The following is an 18,060-nucleotide window of genomic DNA, read 5'->3' on the forward strand; positions in this document are numbered from 1 at the left end:
CCTAGCCACATTTTTCTTTGCAAGTTTATTTAGTACTGTTTTTATGACACCGTTGACTTGATTCATGGACACATGCATGGTCAACAAATCCATGATGACTTCACGTATTTCATTAGTGTAATGCCCATCTTCAAATGATATTATTTCGTCATCATTACACAGAGCTAGTTCTACTTCTATTAGATTCTTTTCTTTTTGAATTTTTTTAATTTCAAGTTCTAATCGTGCAATTTGCTCTTCCTTTTCTGCAACAACTTCACTAGCTTGGCTCCTCATGCAATCCCTGTACCACACTTTCTTTCTCAAAGCTTCCTTTTCTGTTTGTAGTATTTCAACTTTAACCTGTACCTCATTTAGAGCAACCTCTCTCTCTTCTAGCTGTTGCTTAAACTCTAAAGCATCTTTTTCTTTGCTCTGTTTTTCAGCCACAAGCTCTTTTATTTTCTCATTCTGTGCTCTAATCTTTGTATCTCTCCTTTTGATTTTCTTGTTTAACTCTTTCGTATTTTTCTTTCTCCTGACTTCAATAAGTTTACTTTGAATTTCATCAACTTCCTCTGACCTCTCCCTGTACTTGCTCTGAGACTGTCTAATTCATTTTTCAGTTCTTCCCTGTTTTGTATTTGTGGATCTAAGTTAGCTAATATTTGGTTATATTCTTGCATTACTCTCAAAGAATCATCATACTTTGCCTCTAAAACATTGAGTTGCTGAATTAAATCTTCATTGTCATCTTCTATCTCATTGATTAACCTTTTTAGTTCTCGATTTTGTTCATTTACAATGTTTACTTGGTGTGGTACTGATTCATTTCCACTTCCCTCATTCTGGTTTATGTCAGCTTGACGAGGAACATTAAAGACATTAGCCAAATATTCTTTTCTCTTTGCTTCCTGTCTGTTACTATTCAGCTTTACAACTGTTTCATAAACCTTTTTAGCTTTTTTATAGATGGTTACGTCATGGGCACCACCATCTCCAATGGCTTGAAACTGCTCCCTTAAAGCACTAGCTACATTTTTTACAGACAGCTGCAATTTAGACTTTTTCAATGCCTGATATGCTGAATAAATGTCTTCATTGCTAATTAATATTCCTGCCTGACTCTCTATTTTTCGACCTCTGACACAATAAAAAATCAGAAATATTGAACAATAGTATTTAATTTGGTTCTAAGTAAGTTAGTAATTTACAATGGGAAAATGCAAAATAATCAAAACTATCAGTTTAAAAAAAATTACAAAAATGTTATTACTTCAAAAATGATATTTTGACAACACACAATTGAACTGTGTGTCTAGATAGTACACTGAAATTTCTGCCTCTCACACAGCCTGTAGTTTTATGCACAAGTTCAGCTCTGTCACTGAGTCAGATAGCATGAAAACATGAGAAGCGAATCATGACACAAAACTCGCTAGTTTTGAAATAAAACTGCCTGAAACAGAGGCGCTTCCCCAATTTTCACAACTTATTGGGGTTTATATCAAGTTATGACTAAATTTTACCGAGCAAAACGTGGATGAAATCAGAGAGACGTAGTCAGCATGTGTACTGAACGCGGACTTGTCGTAGCACTGATCGTATCAAGTACCCGGATGTTCAAATTTGCGCAAACCATCACAAATGTAAGGGGTGTTCCGCATCATGAAACAATACAAATGGTGCACAAAAACAACAAAAGTATGCAGTTTAAACATAAAAAATAGGACTAGAGGTATTATATTTCTAAGCGATCCGTTGCTTTGGTAGAAAAATTGCAAGAAAAACACAAATTTTGCCTATTTTTGTCATTTTTTATCCAAATTTCACGTACCACCCGTCAAATTGAAGCCCGTTATATGATCTGTCTATTCCACCCCATTATGAAATGGAATAAGCCAATCCCGCCATGCGGAGAGCCAATGAAATTTGATATATGTCATTATGTAAACAACATGAACGGGGTCACGTACCGGGTCACCTCACAGTCAGCGTAGCAAGCAAATTCCTCGGCGTGATTAATGCCTTTCCCTTTCCTGTTTTGGGATAGTTTTTCGGATTTAGATAGCAGAAATATCACTCAATGAAAGAATTCAGGTAAAATTGCTCTATTATTTTTAAAAAGAAAGATATTCAGATAGAATTAGCGAGAGGCGGTACATACGCACGGACGTCAATGGAGTTGGTCACGTGACTGAAATCAATCACCTCTATTTCCCCGTACTTCTTAATTAATCCTTTCAGTTTATGTTTCCCGTCTCGTGTGCCAATGTTTTTGGTTCGGATACCAGTGTTCGAACATAATTCTGATCCAGTCGAATTGTGACCGGCGTTTTCATGGTAGCAGCCATATTTGTTGTAGCATGTTCTGTCAGGTGACTAACCTCCGCCATCTTGAACAAAATTCTGTTCAAGATGGCTACCCGGTACCTGACCCTATATTTCCCCACGCCCTCTACCGGGGAAAATGGGTCAGGGAACCAGACTAGGCCATGCATACCATCATGTGTCCGTGACCAGATAGGGTCGAGTGGAATACGATTTGAGATGTGCGAATTCCTGTTTTAGCCTAATTTTGAATAAAAATATGGGAGTAATATACTCTCAAAATAGTAATTTGAGCGATTTTCTCACACAACTTTTATTTAATAAAGCTGATCATACGGCGAGGAGTCAAACTTAAAGTGAAATATGTAATTCTATCACAAATCCAAGACTGTGCTTGTTTTGCAGGTGAGATATATGTAAATGAAATGCAAAGTCACGCACAAACTCCATAACAAAGTTAGGCCCTATTAAGTTTCGCTTCAGCTACCATACTAAAGGTAACAAAGATGTGATTTACAACATTTTTGATAATATTATAAAGAATGTGAAAAATTGATAAGTAATTTACTTCAAAAATAAAACAATGAAATGGGTATTTTTTCAACTGATAATAGTAAAAATTTGTATTTTAATATCTTTATGTTGATACGGTACAAATATTTGTGGTGACCTTGCCTGACCTCTGAGCGCTGACGTCATGTCGTTATGCATACACGTGTAATAGTATGAAGCAAGGCCATAGTTTTAAAAATAATGAAACTGCGTACAAGCATATAGAAGTAAAGTAGAGATGAAAGGACTGATACACATAAAATGGCATTCATTGCTGTTACATGTGATACACTGTATGAGTGAAATTATCCAATAGCTGTCTCTCCACAGCTGTTTACCCGAACCAAAGTTCGGCTGTTCTACACCCGATGCAAAATACCTGATAATAGTTAGATTACTGGACCCTTGCCCTTTGGATAAACAATGTTGGAAAATTTGAAGGGCATCTCTCCAGCCTGACGATGTGCATACAACGCATGTTTTGTGTATACTTTTCTTTGTCATGTTTCATCTATATCTCTCGGTATTCATAGCCAGTCACACATCGAGTTTGTGATGTTTCGATCGCCCGCCAAAATGGAAACTGTTCTCACTTTCTAGGTGTTACTGTTCATTAGCTTAGTTTTAGTTGGGTTCTTGTTAAAAAAGCGGTTGAAACTGATCCAAGTGGCGATCCATTTATTTATACTGGCCCAGAATCTGCTCACATCCCAACCCGTACAAACTTCAATACTTTTTTACCTAGATCAAAATTTGCGATGGCAAAATAAAATTAGAGGTTACTAAGACAACTTTGGAATTGAAAAGAAAATGCATCAATATATTTCGGTATTGGATGGTATATATAGCAACCTTCATTGACTTTGGTCAGAGGTCACCGACCTAGGGCCGTGCCCAAGGGATTTATTTATTTATTTATTTATTATTTATTTATTAAAACTTGTTTGACGAGGGTAGCCTGGTAACCTTCAGTAAAGCTTGAACCGTTTTGCTTAGCTACACTGTCGTTCGTATCGTACACGTAGCCAACGAGGACATCAACACCTGTGAAGAGTAGTAGAGTATCCCCAAAGATGTTTTTATCTGACAAGCAAACTACTGTGAATAGTGAGATGGCAGTTTCAATCAAAATTACAGTTTAAATCTTACTCTGCGCACCTAATGCCTTATACTAATATTATAAATCTCATTAAGAAATCTCGGGGCGATCTGTTACAATTTCGTCTTCATTACTATCCGGTGTGAACATCCATCCATCCATCCATCCATGCATGTACCACTGAGTCGGTAATTTATATACTGTGGATGCAGACATAGATGATCGTCATAACTATGACAAAGAAACTAATGAATATGGCTATAATTTACTTAATCTATGTAAATCAGTGTCTTTTAGAATTTTAAATGGTCGTAAAACATCTGATGGTGACGGTAACTTTACATGTATAACTCATAACGGTGCTAGTGTGGTGGATTATGTTTTAGTGTCGCATAATATTCTCAATAATGTGAGAGATTTCAAAGTTGCTTGTAGAATTGAATCTGACCATATGCCACTAGAAACAGTATTTGTGTTGAATCAAGACATAAAGTGGGATGATACTGATGATCGGGATAAAATGCAACAATATTGTAGGTACAACTTTTTAAGTGCAATGGATATTGAGTTTAAAGCCAATTTTCTTGCTGGCAATTACGATTTCAAAATCCAAGGCATTTTAACACATCTTGATGAATCGGATGTGGATGGAGCCATTTCAAAGTTCAACGACCTCTTTTATGATTTATTACCAACAAACATTCATTCGAACAGACCAACAATCCAGAAACGTGACAATGACTGGTATGATAACGACTGCAAACACGAACGAGCAAAACTACATAGACTTTTAAGGCGCTTCCGCCTTACTAGATCGATGCAGGATTTGATAAATTTTAAGCTACAGATAAAAGTGTACAGAGATATGTTAAAAACGAAAAGAGATATCTATAGAAATAACAGATTTGTAGAGATAGTGAAGGCTGCCGAAAATAACGATGTAAAAAATTCTGGGGATTTATCAAATCTTTGAGGTCAACAATTCCATTGTCAATTAGTCCTTCTGAATGGTTTGATTATTTTGAGTCACTGTTCAACCCCATTGATGATGGTAATACAACTTTTGAGTATTCTGAATTGTGGGATCATTTCGAAACTGCAATTAATACTTTTGCTGGGAATAATTTTGCATCGGTTCAAGGGGAAGACCACGATTATAGTGAAATTCTAAATTCCCCTTTTACTATTGTTCAAGTGAAGAATAGAATGAAGAATCTGAAAAGTGGTAAGTCGCCTGGTTCGGACGGCATCCCTCCCGAATTTTCCAAGTATTGTTGTGACGAATTATGTAGTTTATTGTGTAACCTCTTTAATGTTATTTTTAGCTCAGGAAGATTTCCTAGAGCATGGAGGGAAGGCATCATTTTTCCTATTCATAAGAAAGGGTCGCGTGATTCGGCCAGTAGCTACCGTGGTATTTCTTTGCTTTCTATTACTGGCAAAATTTTTACAAGAATGTTATTTAACAGGTTGTCTTAATGGGATGATATGTATAATTATAGACGGGAAGAGCAAGCAGGCTTTAGACCTGGTTACTGCACAATAGACAATTTACTTATATTGCATACACTTACTCAAAAGTTTTTGACAACAAAGAGGGGTCGATTTTATTGTGTATTCATAGATTTTGAAAAGGCCTTTGACTGGGTTGACAGAATGGCTATGTTTTACAAACTTTGTAACGCTGGTATAAACGGGAATATGTATCGTATATTGTACTCCATGTACCAGGAAGTAAAATCATGTGTCTTGACTCCTTCGGGTATAACTGACTTTTTCAGTTGTCCCGTTGGTATTAGACAGGGTTGCATTTTGTCACCTTTTCTTTTTTTCTTTTCATCAATGATTTGCATGAGGAGTTACGTACAGATCATATTTTAGGAGATGATGTTGGATGTGCAGTCGGTCTTGTTAAACTCTTCTACCTTTTATTTGCAGATGATCTTGTTCTTATGTCCTACAATGCGATTGGATTGCAGAGATTAATTTCAAAGTTGAAAGTGTATTGTGATAAGTACAAATTGAGCAGAGTGTTCTAAAAAGAGTCAGTCCAACTACAACCATAGAAGCAACACGTAGAGTGCGGGAACACACCAGGATCATGGCATAGATAAATTAATAAAGAAGGCAGTTCAACCAGTACTCCTTGTCTTCTAATGATCTTTATTTAAAAATACCGACGTTTCGGCAACACACAAGTTGCCTTCTTCAGGGCAAAAGCTGACAAATAAAAATGAGCACAAACAGAAGTAAAAATCGGGCTGGTAAAAAGTAAACTGAGAGTAAAAACGAAATAAAATGAGAATTACAATACTTGTGAAAACGGAATTACAGTGAGTGAAAAAACCCACAACTACAGTTGTAAGGAACGAAATTAAAAACAGTAGTGATAAAAAACAGTGAAAAGCGCTATGACTAAAAATTAAAGATCAATAAGCCTTTTGAAACAAGAAGGGTGGTTGAAACAAAGGTACAATGGAATGAAACTGACCTGGGTGCGGAGAGTGAACTGTACCAGCTGAAGTGGAGGGTCGGAATGAGCAAGTTCATGGTGAAGGGACTCCTAAGACGAAAAAATAGTCTGAACTAAGGGGTCCCCTAAGTGGTGGAAAAGGGGAAGTTGAAACGCGGGAAAGTAGCTTTATCCTTCTCTTTGGTTAATGCCCTTGGTGTGAGTGTGTCAATATCTACAATGTATTTTTGTTCACATAGTCTTCTTTTTCGGGTATTTGTGGTGTGAACTTTGTGTAAACCAGTAGCTTGGAAGTGTGATGGACTGTGGTCGAGTTGATTGAAATGTTCTGAGACTGGGGTGGGTTTACGACTGCGGATTGTGTATATGTGTTCGTATATTCGTCTTTTGAGTTCCCTTTTCGTCTCCCCAATGTATTGTTTTGAACATTTTTGGCAGGTGATAATGTAAATGAGGTTACGGGTGTTGCATGAGATTTTACCGATGATGTTGTGGGTTTTACCTGTTGTGGAGCTGGTGATTGTGTTGGTTTCTGTAATGAATTGGCATTGATTGCAGTTGCCGAAGCGTTTAGTTTCACCTGTTGTGGGCTGATGAGATATTTTTTTGAGGTCTGCTCTTACAAGAATTTTTCTAAGATTTGGAGGTTGTCTGAAGGCTGTGATAGGTACTTCCGGAATGGCTTTGTTTATTTCTTTGTCCTCGGAGATGATACCCCAGTGTCTGTGGATAATGTTGGAAATCTTAGGGAGAGTGGGGTTAAAGGTGGTGACAAAGGGGTTTCTCTTGTGCTGGGGCTTATCAGTGGGTTTTGTGGTAAGAAAGTGGTTTCTTTCTATGTTTCTGGCTTTTTCAATGTAAGTTTTGACTGTTTGGGGTTTGTAGCCTCGTTTCGCAAAATGATGAGTCATTTCTTTGGTTGCTTTGTCATAAGTAGAAGTGTCTGAACAGATACGTCGATAACGGAGAGTTTGGCTCCAAATGACTGAATTGAACGTGTGATTAGGATGGCAGGATGTTGGCCAGAGATAGGGATGTTTATCTGTGGGTTTGCTGTAGATCGAAGTATGAATAGAGTTGTTTTGTATCGACATATCAGTGTCTAGGAAAGCAATGTGTTTGGAGCTATGTTCTATGGTAAATTTGATGGTTGGGTGTACTTCATTGCAGTGCTGGTGGAATTTCAGGAGGGTGGAGAGGCCATGGATCCAGATAAAGCGGACGTCGTCAATAAATCTACGCCATTGTGTGGGCTGAAGGGGTGTGTTATGAAGGATCGTATTTTCAATTTTGCCCATCGCGAGGTTAGCATATGACGGGGCTACTTTAGAACCCATAGCCGTTCCATGTTTTTGAAGGTAGAAATTGCCTTGGAAAGTGAAGAAGTTGTGTTCAAGAATGAATTGGAGCATTTCAATTAATAGATCTGTATTTTCGACGTTGTGCATTGTAAGAAATTCTCTGACAGAGTTGATACCAAAGTCATGTGGAATGTTAGTATAGAGGGATTGAACATCAAGGGTGACCAGGAGGGCATTATCAGGGATATTGATCTGATTGATATCTTGTAAATGGTGATTAGTGTCCTTGATATAGGAGGGGAGTGATTGAACAATGGGTTGAAGGTAATAGTCGACGTACATGGAAAGAGGGGTGGTGAGGGATTGGCATTGGGGAACTATTGGTCGGAGAGGGTTGTCCTTTTTATGTATTTTGGGCAAGCCGTAAAAATGGCCGGGTTTGGGTTCTTGGGGTAGTAATTTCCGAGCAGTTTTATTCGAGATCCAGTTTTTCCTTCTCCAGCGGGTAATTTTCTTTTGTAATTTAAGAGTGTATTCTTCTGTGGGATCAGATGCGAGTTTCTCGTAGAATTTTGTGTCATTGAGTTGTTTCTTACACTCAGATATGTACCAATCGCTATCCATTACCACAATGCTGCCCCCTTTGTCAGCTGGTTTGATAACGATATCATCTCTGTTACGAATTTTCTGAAGTGAAATTCTTTCTTGTTCAGGTAAATTGGGCCAACAATTATTCCAATTATGAGAATTGAGAATATCCCCTTCAACCATATTGAGAAATCTTTCTAAGTTAGGATTGGAGCAGGGCGGAGGGTTGTACTCTGATTTTTCTTTGGGAAATGGCCGGGAGGGTGTCTATCTGTTCTGATGAATTTTCATCACGAAATAAATATGCTAATCTGCATCTCCTTTTGAACTCGTGTATGTCTGATTTTAAAGTAACCATATTTATATTATTTGGGTTGGGCAAAAGAGAAAGCCCCTTGGAGAGAACACGTGTTTCACAATCAGTAAGTTGCCATGGAGATGATAGTGAACTATGGGGCTATATTGAAGCACCAACCATAGAGAAAATACACATAAAATTTTGTAAATTTTTACTCTCTTCTTATTCAACACATATCCATGCCTCAATAAGAGGCGAATTGGGTCGGCCAACGTTAAGGGCCATTCGATTGGTTAGAATTTGTCAAGTATTGGTTAAGAATTTTAAAGATGCATCCAAATAGCTATGTTGTTCATTGTTATCGTTTTCAATGTAAACTGACTGATGGTAACAAGGAATGCTGAGTAAAGAATTCGAAATCAATTTTATTGTATTATGGATTTGGGGAGGTGTGGTATAATCAAGGGGTTGGGAATGAACCCTTGTTTATTAATTGCTTTCGTCAGCGATGTCTTGATATCGATTTTCAGAACTGGTCTGACGAAGTTGATTCTTATAATAGACTTGTGACTAATAAGTTATTTAAAACAGACCTTGTACTTGAACCATATTTAAAAATTGAAATGAAAATGGTTTTTCGATTAGCACTTTTGAAATTTAGAATATCTGCCCACTCATTGATGGTGGAAAAAGGTAGACACTTAGGTATACAAAGAAATGATGGAAAATGTCCAATATGTCTTGATCTGAATTTCATTTTTTATTTATTTGTCCGCTTTATGAAGATGTGAGAGAACAATATATCCCTAAGTATTACACAAAGCAACCATTATCTCAGTATAAATTTATTCATTATATGAGAAATAGAAAACCAGATGTTATTAGGAACACTGCTCGATATATATTTTATGGTTTCAAAAGAGACAGTTCTTTCTAAATGAGACTGACTGTACTTAAATATTTTCATATACATTTTGTAGTTCACGTTAAACTTCATGTTAATCCCCTGACCTTAAGCGTACTAGAATCTTGTATTTTGTTTTTCTATACTGTACATTGGGCCGGTGGCCTGTAGTGCTTTAAATAAAGACTTTAACATCCATCCATCCATCCATCCATCCATCCATTCATTCATTCATCCATCCATCCATCCAACCAACCAACAATCCATCCATCCACTCACCCACGCATCCATCCACGCACCCTCCCATCCATCCATCCATCCATCTATCCATCCATCCATAAATCCATCCATCTATCCTCGTATTTCATCCATAGGCTGACCAATTTTACACGTCACTATCGAGTGAACCTTCACCATCCTTTTCAAGCACCCTCTCTGTTTCAACACGTGTACAAATACTTTGTGAGTCGGGGCAAGCGATTGATATTCGCTATATAAGAGGACATGAAGGAGTTTTTAGCGGTTAAAACATTTGCAGATTTTCATTTATATTCAAGCGTTAAAAAGTAACCGATGTCATTTAAGAAGGATGGTGAAGAGAATTATAAAAAAAAATGATAAGGTCAAAATCAGGATGAAAAAATCCAACTGTCAATTCTGAACCGCGGTGAAAAAGTAGCAGCACACGCGCCTTCTTTCCACGAATTTGTAGTACGCATTTTTTAAAAATATTAAATTATTTTATATTGTCATAACGAAATTTAAGCCGGACAGGTCACAATCAGAAATACAGCTCAGATTTAACGAGAGAAGAATGTCAAAGGAAATAGACACTAAAATTATATCTTGAAGTAATGCTGACCCACATTATCGAATACATAGCCTAAAAGTAAGAGTCAGATATAGGCCAATGTGATATTCCACACTACGCTATGATATATATTTATATCCATAGCTGCTCTTCGATTAATTGATATCGATTTTATTGCAGAAAAACTTCAAATTATCAGCAAGGACATTTTGCTTCAGCCTAGGATCTGAACCCAAGGTAACGTGCTTTGATATATCCTTTGAGAATTCACTGGCAGGCGGTTTACGACCGAGGACTCGGCCAGGGTACGCGTCAGACAGGGACGGTTGCCGCAGCAGATACCGACGTACTGGATGCCTAACTCCTTGCACTCCTTGCCGAACTCCACAATGTCACCATGGGAACAAGATGCCACTTCAAGGTTTGTCGGGAACAGTTGTTCACCTGACAAGAAAAGTTATATAATGTTTTTATTATTCCAGACCTAACAGCAGAACAATGGAGACATGTGGTGCCATGAGGGTGACGGCATACGTTTGATCTGATCGTCGCCAAAAAATTCCATCTGAGGAGGCCATAGACTAAGAGAGCCCAGCCAATGTGTATTTTTAAACACTTCATTCATTTTTTCACTGAATTTCGAAAAAAGTTTATCTGCAATCACTCGTCTTGTTTGCAGAAGATACTGCAATCTTCTTAAGAATAATCGCCTGCGCATACGGTGCGCTTTCAAACACACCAAAAAGTTGTCCGAACTCTGGAGCGGTTTAACTGATTTTGGAATTTTTAACTAGTAACTGACTCTTTCATTTGTATCAGCGCCAAAATGACGCATACCAAGTGACTGTAATTAAATTAACGAATCCGGACACAGATTCTGGATTAGGTGTGTTACATAAGTATGATGTTGGCTGTATTGCATGTATCAAAAGTTCATTCGACAAAATTAATATTTAACATAATTGGGCACTTCCATATTGAGATTTCCTGACACAGGGAGAAATTTCATTTGGTGCAATTCATAAAACCATACAATATTGACTTAAATTGACTAAAAGTTTACAAATGTGTAATATAGGCCATGGTGAGAATTAATCAACCAATCTGTTTTAGGGTCAGACAGAATTAGAATAGATGGTTCCTCAGGCGTCGTTCTGAACGGCACGGGGAGTGCAGCTAGGGGACCCTGCAAAGAAAAAAGTCATCATTTATCGATCGATCGTAAGTTACTGTTGTTACGATCAGATCTGTTGTAGTATCGTTTACCTGTACTGCTCTGCGGGGCTCTCTTCCGGTCGCCTTGTGCAGGGGCGGCCACAGGCTACCCAGACAGAATGAATAAGTTTATTATTAAGTTTTTCTCACTGTTTTCTCTATCAGTTCCTCTCCTTTTCTTCATCACAGTCTCCATGGATATAGGGACTGTGTCTTCATGCTCTGAATGATCGGAGTAAATAAAATAAACGGTTATATAATCTAACCTAGCCTCTTATAAACCCTTTAGTCATTCTACACCCATTACAAGGACGTTTATCTCTCATATACACATCTTGTAATTAATTAGTCAACACAACTAATTATGCTAATCCGTGGACTTATCAAGAGTTGGTCAACATTGCAAAGATAGAGATGTAAATGAAAAAGTAACCATTCCTATCTTTCTCGATGTTGACCAACCCGTAAAATCCCTGATAAGTCCACGGATTAGCATAATTAGTCGTGTTGACTAATTCATTACAAGATGTGTATATGAGAGATAAACGTCCTTGTAATGTATGTAAAATGAATAAAGGGTTAAGAGGCTAGGTTAGATTATATAACCGTTTATTTTATTTACTCCGATCATTCAGAGCATGAAGACACAGTCCCTATATCCATAGAGGGACTGTGATGAAGAAAAGGAGAGGAACTGATAGAGAAAACAGTGAGAAAAACTTAATAATAAACTTATTCATTCTGTCTGGGTAGCCTGTGGGGCGGCCGGAAGAGAGCGCCACAGAGCAGCACGGGTAACCGAGACTAGATCTGTAGAAATCTTGACTTCTCACCTTGCAGACTTTGCGAATTTCATGCACTATTGGCATCATGGTGGCCGGACCACGGGCACAATTCAAACCAACGACATCAGCTCCGGCGTCTTCCAACTTCTTGCAAGCTTCAGTCAGCGGCACACCGTCTGACGTGATGGCTTGTCCGTTTCTTAGTTGTTATTGGATACGAGGCAAGCATCATGACAGCAGGGACACCTATAATGATAATCACCATCATCATCTTATCAGCAGCAGAATAATTAAACAGATACGAAATATGACAGTGTTTCAGCTAGCTTTTGCTTGCAGGGGACACAGTGACCCATAGTAGGTCTGAATGGGGGACAAATTAAATTTTTGGGGGACATGTAATGTATTTCAATAAAACAACACAGTACAGTGTCATTATGTGTCATTATGACCTGGTACTATATTTGGTGTTCAATAGGCAAGTCAGGTGAGTGCATTAACGGTCAGTAGGCCAATGGTGTTGTGCAAAATTGTGCCAACATGAAACTTGCAGTATCATTAAGTTTACTGCTACCACGTGGTATGCACATAAACTGTAGGGCTCCCCCTAAGTCACCAAGATGATTAGCCAACTCATTAGCCAAATCAAAAATCTTGTAGCCACTTTGAACATATTCTAGGCAGTTAATGATCTCAAGTGTGGCAACAACTGTCTTGGTATTCAGGAGTTCTTCATTTTTCAAATCAAGATGTTTTGTATTTTACATTAAAGAAATATTTGTTCAGTTTTTATTGCATTAATTATCTGTGTTTTTATGACAGAAATATTTTTTCATTTCTGGTGGTAAACTTTTACCACCAGAAATAAAATTAGGTGGCAATTCTAAAAATCAGGTAGCAATGTGAAGTGTATATTACCAAAGATACAGAATATTTCTGTAGCATTCTGTCAGTGTTCACAGAATGACAACTTAATACATTTAAGCTACAAGCTCCTAATGTGGCAAATTTATGCAGTTTTTAAGTCATGATGAAAATTTTGTGAGCCTCACAGATAAAAATTTTCCATGCAGAAGAAAGCATTGGGTAGCATAGTGGCAATGTAGATACAATTATTGTGGTGTTCAAGGCCCTGGTGTTGTGTCATAGTTGTGATCAAGCAGGCTCAATAGCATCTTAAGCATAAGTATTTTTCTTGAGACAAAAATGGTTTGGCCAAACCTGTAAAACAATACACAATATTGATATTGTTCATTTAATTTCCCATGTTTTAGAGTAATTGTTTCAAAGATTATGATAACATTTTAGCCCAGAAATATTTTCATTTATATTTTGATATCATCAAGAAATGTCTAGTGATGTTCACTATTATATCATTAAACTGGTGGAATCTGCAGAAATATTAAAATCATTCAGAATCACACCATTACTTGTATAAGTTATAGCAGTTTGAAATATGCCAAATGGACAATTTTAATAGCTCTACTTTTGAATTGTTGCTTTGATGTTAAGTTACCATGCAAAATTGCAGCTCTCAAATGTGAAGATTTAGAAATGAATATGCTTACTGCAAGTACTGTTGACAATTTCCCTTTGCCATGACTCTTAATAAAGTGGAATTTAAAACTGACAGTCAAGCTAAATGCCATTTAAATGGAAGGCACCAAGAAATTTCTTTTTAACATCAGATTGTACCCATTGGCCCTCCCTAGGTGGTTTTCTTGAACCATAATTGTGTACTTAAGGGTCTTTATTCATGACATCACGTGAAATGACCCAGATTTGACCTTTCAGAAAACCTCAGTTTTTCTCCTTTTCACTTGTACAATGACTCTGTTTGTGAAAGTTTCCTTAGAAATTATGGTTTTTACTATCAAACTGAGTAGCTGCAGGCCAAATTTTGATGCAAGCAATGTAGGTAAAACTTGAACTCAAGGACGACCGGTACGCGGCACTCACCTATGCAGAACCAAGCCTCAGTGTATTCATGGACGTTGTACGTCCGTGATGTATTGTAGTATCAAACAGCAACCAGGCAATTTGTAACTTTGTAGAAAGGAGAGTAAACTGTTTCAATACATTGCAACTTTGTAGGAAGGAGGGTAAACTGTTTCAACATCTTACAACATTTTATTGTTAGCCGTAGTTTTCTGTCCAGGAGGCACTGTCTAAAAATTCAATAGCCACTAAAATATGGCCTACTCAGATTGCGTCATGGTGACCCACAACGGTTATTTTATCGGGACAAAACAAAAAAAATTGCGTCAAATGTCGCAATGCCGCACGCTGGCTGAAACACTGATATGAGTCTTTGCATGCTCACATGAACCACTGTCTACAACCACCAACAGCAGTTGCCCCAAGAAAATTTCGAGCAAAGTTTTAAATTGTAATGCTACATAGACATATATGATGTTCGGCCAACTTAGTTAAAAGAAACAAAAACATTGAAGACTGAATCATGCTGAATTCCAGATCAAAAGAAAACAATTTGGAATTCAGGAACTGTCAACTGTCCCTAGAGACCATTTAATACCACCTGTACGTATCGCATGTCCTTATCATGCGACAGTTCGCCATGGAGGGCAGTAATGCTCATCTTTAAGTATGCTTGTTTGACCGGAGGATGTTTCAGGTTTTAGAATAAGTTGGTGACTGTCGACTAGTATAATTATGTTAGTCCCTCAAAGTTGTTCATCTCATTAGAAGGGGACTCTAAAAATAGAATGAAGACTAGACACGGGCTAGGGACTTTGCAAAAGTTTACAAAATATTTTCCTTACAGGTTTCCCCTGCCATTAGTTGTGCTCGTTCCCTTAGTGGGCGCTACTACCCTCGTGATCAGCCCATACTTATTCACTGTCAATAGATAACGTTTTCCAATTTTCTGGTATTTAATGCAAGAGAATAGGAGTAAAAAGAGCCAAAATTAATAAAATTAATTGAAAGACATTTCTGCAAAAATCATTCATGAACTAAAGTGCTGTATATTCCTAAAAATATGAGTTATAGTGTGGAATACCTTTTCCATACTTTTTGATTGCTTGCAATGCCAACATAGCTTCACCAAGATAAGTGTATGTTTCACCGATGATGTAATCAACGTTGTAATCCAGAGACCACTCAATCGCTTCCTGAGATATGGGGTAGAAAGGATGTTCAAATTCGTCTAAAATAGCATTTGTTAAACTCTAAGTATATTCATTTCGCGCGAGAAAAATTATTAGTGTAACACTGCAACATGGGCAATAGTGAAATTGATCTTACCGGGGACAACACATAGTATTTGCCACAACGGAGTGGATGACTTGAAAAAAAAGCGACCGGGAGTAATTGTCAACTGTTTGTAATTTTAATTGTGTCAGTGTTACAAATTATACACATCGTGCAAGGATTGAAAGATAAACTTTAAAGCAGTGAATTGAATTTGGAGAGCTGTATATGACGATTTCTGATTATAGAATGATTTTATCGCTGTAGGATAAGTAGACACTGGGGTCGTTCCTCACATACTCGGTAATTTGTAAAGCACGCTCTACTGATTCCCCAGTAGCTTGGCACATGGCCATCGCTATTATAAATTTCACAGCTTCATATTTTCGCAGTTAGGTCTCGTTGCAGATAGTTCGTGCATGGGACAGTGGTGTCCTTTTCACTCCATGCACTCAAAATTTTCAAAATTTGCTTCTCACGGTACATGTATCCCTTTGGATTGCTGAAGTCAACTATATTTGTGTAAAGCAATGCCTCTAATCACAGTACAAGTGAGCAGATTCGCTGTGCATGTTATTTGTCAGGTAATAGAGATAAATGACCTATGAAAAGCATTCGCTTTTATTTGAAGGAAATTCTACCGAAATGGTTCTTGCCAGCTAGAAATGAATCATCCGCCTTGTCACTGCCAGGGAAACAAATCACGCCCTCATCGAGGGCTATGTAACATACCTTGAACATAGCTGTAATCTGTTCATTTCTTTCCGGACTATCAGGGTGGTATATATTGGTGTTGCATATATTTCCCGCCAAGAGCGTTCCAGTTTCATCGGCAACTTCTCGACCAAGTCTCAGAGCCTCTCTATTGATCAGTTCCAGCTTATCCTCCATGTTCATCAAACGAAGTTTCTCGCGATGCGCATAGTACTAAAAATAAATGTCAATAAACTTTTTGGACTGAAATTATATTCTTACCTCATAAATGAATGTTACTTGTTGACTTTTTCAAACAATTATGCCGTTTTTGGTGAATAGGGTGATAATTAAGCTTATTACTGGAAAAAAGAACAAAAGTAGTGGCATTTGATTTTAAAATTACTGTTACTGTTAAAATTACTGAAATGTTATGGTTGGGTTTCTTTGTGCTCTGATATTTACAGAAGTCAGTGATTTGCAGTACGTTTTGTGGTTTTGATAGATGCAGTAAATGGCAATGTATGGAGATCAGCCATCGCTCCGTTGTGTATAAAAGTACTGTGTTCGCTAAAATCAATTATCTTAACATATTTACCTCGTAGAAACTTCTCCTAACTTGCAGTTAGTATGAGGGACGATTCTATTAAAAAGGCTTTATATAAGCTTTCGGACAAGCATAACCTACCGACAGTTCCTTGAGCGAGACGCTGTTTTAGGATCGAAGAGCTTTCTCACAAAACTGTGTCTTTCTCACTTTTTCCACTCGAATCATGATTATAGCAGTGGCTGACACAGTGAATATCAAATGCAAGCATTTATCCTCCCATTTGTCGGTAGAAAGGAGATTTCCCTGTCATTTAGCAACACTGACTGTATTGTTATTGATTAACAGTACCGCAAGCCATGTGAAGTTATGGTACTAGAACTACAAGTCGGATTATTCAGCGAATAAATCCCACCGTAAATGCCTCAACACGTCACTTCCGGAGTGAAGAAAATGTCTGTACGCATCTTTCACGTATTCCGGATGTTGTAATATGACGACGGGAAGCCAGTAACCACCTTGCAAGTAGCCTAATCTCTCAAAGTAGAAGAGATATCCTTCCGCGGCTATCACGGCATCACCATCATTGAGCCTATCCATAAACCCTACAGATTGACCAAATGAAAAAAATATTACCGAGGCGTTAGTTTATTAATAAATCAGGAGGGAAACGAACATTATAGTTTCATTTCTGACTTTTGCTATAAATATAAAGTGCAAAAACAAAAATTGTATTTTTAATTAGCTTATTTGAACTCTGCATTCCTTAGTGTAAGTTTTTATTTAAGGTAGTATGCGCTAAAAGGTGAAGGACTTAAACATTACGAGAACTTTAGTAACCATCTTGTCCTTGTGGTCGATAAATAGGATTAGCAAAATTGGCATAAAACTATAGATGTGACCCCGATTCACTATAAGTCTGAGTGTCCATTTAAAAGTTTTGAAAGAAGCAACCTCATCTAAAAAGGACAAAAAGAAAAGGTACCCATTAGTCCCTTTACCGCGTAACGCATTCGTCCCGATTTTCACCGCTTGCTATGAACAATAACATCGTTGGATTTCGTCTTATACAGCACAACTAGTACCCTCGCCAAAACCTCTGAGCACCATATTTCAACACACAAAATGAACCTTAAAACAAAACGAAAAGTCCTTGTAGAACAACTAGTTTGCACTGATGGTTAGCCAAATTTTAGTCGACGCCTGCCTAGAAACTGTTATTTCGTGTCTGCTGGTAAAAACTATGCACGGCAAAACAAGCTTTTATAGAT

At 37.6% G+C, this 18,060-nt stretch overlaps 2 protein-coding genes across 2 annotated transcripts; both read right to left on the reverse strand.

Annotated features, from left to right (window-relative positions):
* Positions 1 to 6,559: 6,559 nt before the first annotated feature.
* Positions 6,560 to 8,506, reverse strand: LOC139143572 (uncharacterized). Its single transcript, XM_070714015.1, has one exon. It carries the CDS (start codon positions 8,504 to 8,506, stop codon positions 6,560 to 6,562), a length of 1,947 nt encoding a protein of 648 aa, XP_070570116.1.
* A 3,883-nt stretch (positions 8,507 to 12,389) lies between these two features.
* Positions 12,390 to 16,476, reverse strand: LOC139133396 (S-methylmethionine--homocysteine S-methyltransferase BHMT2-like). The gene is made up of 3 exons (XM_070699962.1): positions 16,282 to 16,476; positions 15,359 to 15,470; positions 12,390 to 12,582 (listed from the first exon to the last, which is right to left on the reverse strand). The coding sequence occupies exons 1-3, from the start codon at positions 16,444 to 16,446 to the stop codon at positions 12,494 to 12,496; spliced, it is 366 nt and encodes a 121-aa protein (XP_070556063.1). The 5' UTR covers positions 16,447 to 16,476; the 3' UTR covers positions 12,390 to 12,493.
* Between the last annotated feature and the right edge of the window lie 1,584 nt (positions 16,477 to 18,060).

This window comes from Ptychodera flava, chromosome 1 (assembly GCF_041260155.1).
Source record: "Ptychodera flava strain L36383 chromosome 1, AS_Pfla_20210202, whole genome shotgun sequence".
Taxonomy (NCBI): Eukaryota; Metazoa; Hemichordata; class Enteropneusta; family Ptychoderidae; genus Ptychodera; species Ptychodera flava.

Bases quoted from the DNA above. Each gene is read 5' to 3' on its own strand.
- LOC139143572 (XM_070714015.1), bottom strand. From the start codon at position 8,506: ATGGTTGAAGGGGATATTCTCAATTCTCATAATTGGAATAATTGTTGG.
- LOC139133396 (XM_070699962.1), bottom strand. From the start codon at position 16,446: ATGAACATGGAGGATAAGCTGGAACTGATCAATAGAGAGGCTCTGAGA. The intron at 15,471-16,281 runs GTATGTTACATA...CCCATATCTCAG, and splicing joins AGATTACAGCTATGTTCAAG to GAAGCGATTGAGTGGTCTCT. The intron at 12,583-15,358 runs GTATTCCACACT...TTATCATTATAG, and splicing joins AATCAAAAAGTATGGAAAAG to GTGTCCCTGCTGTCATGATG.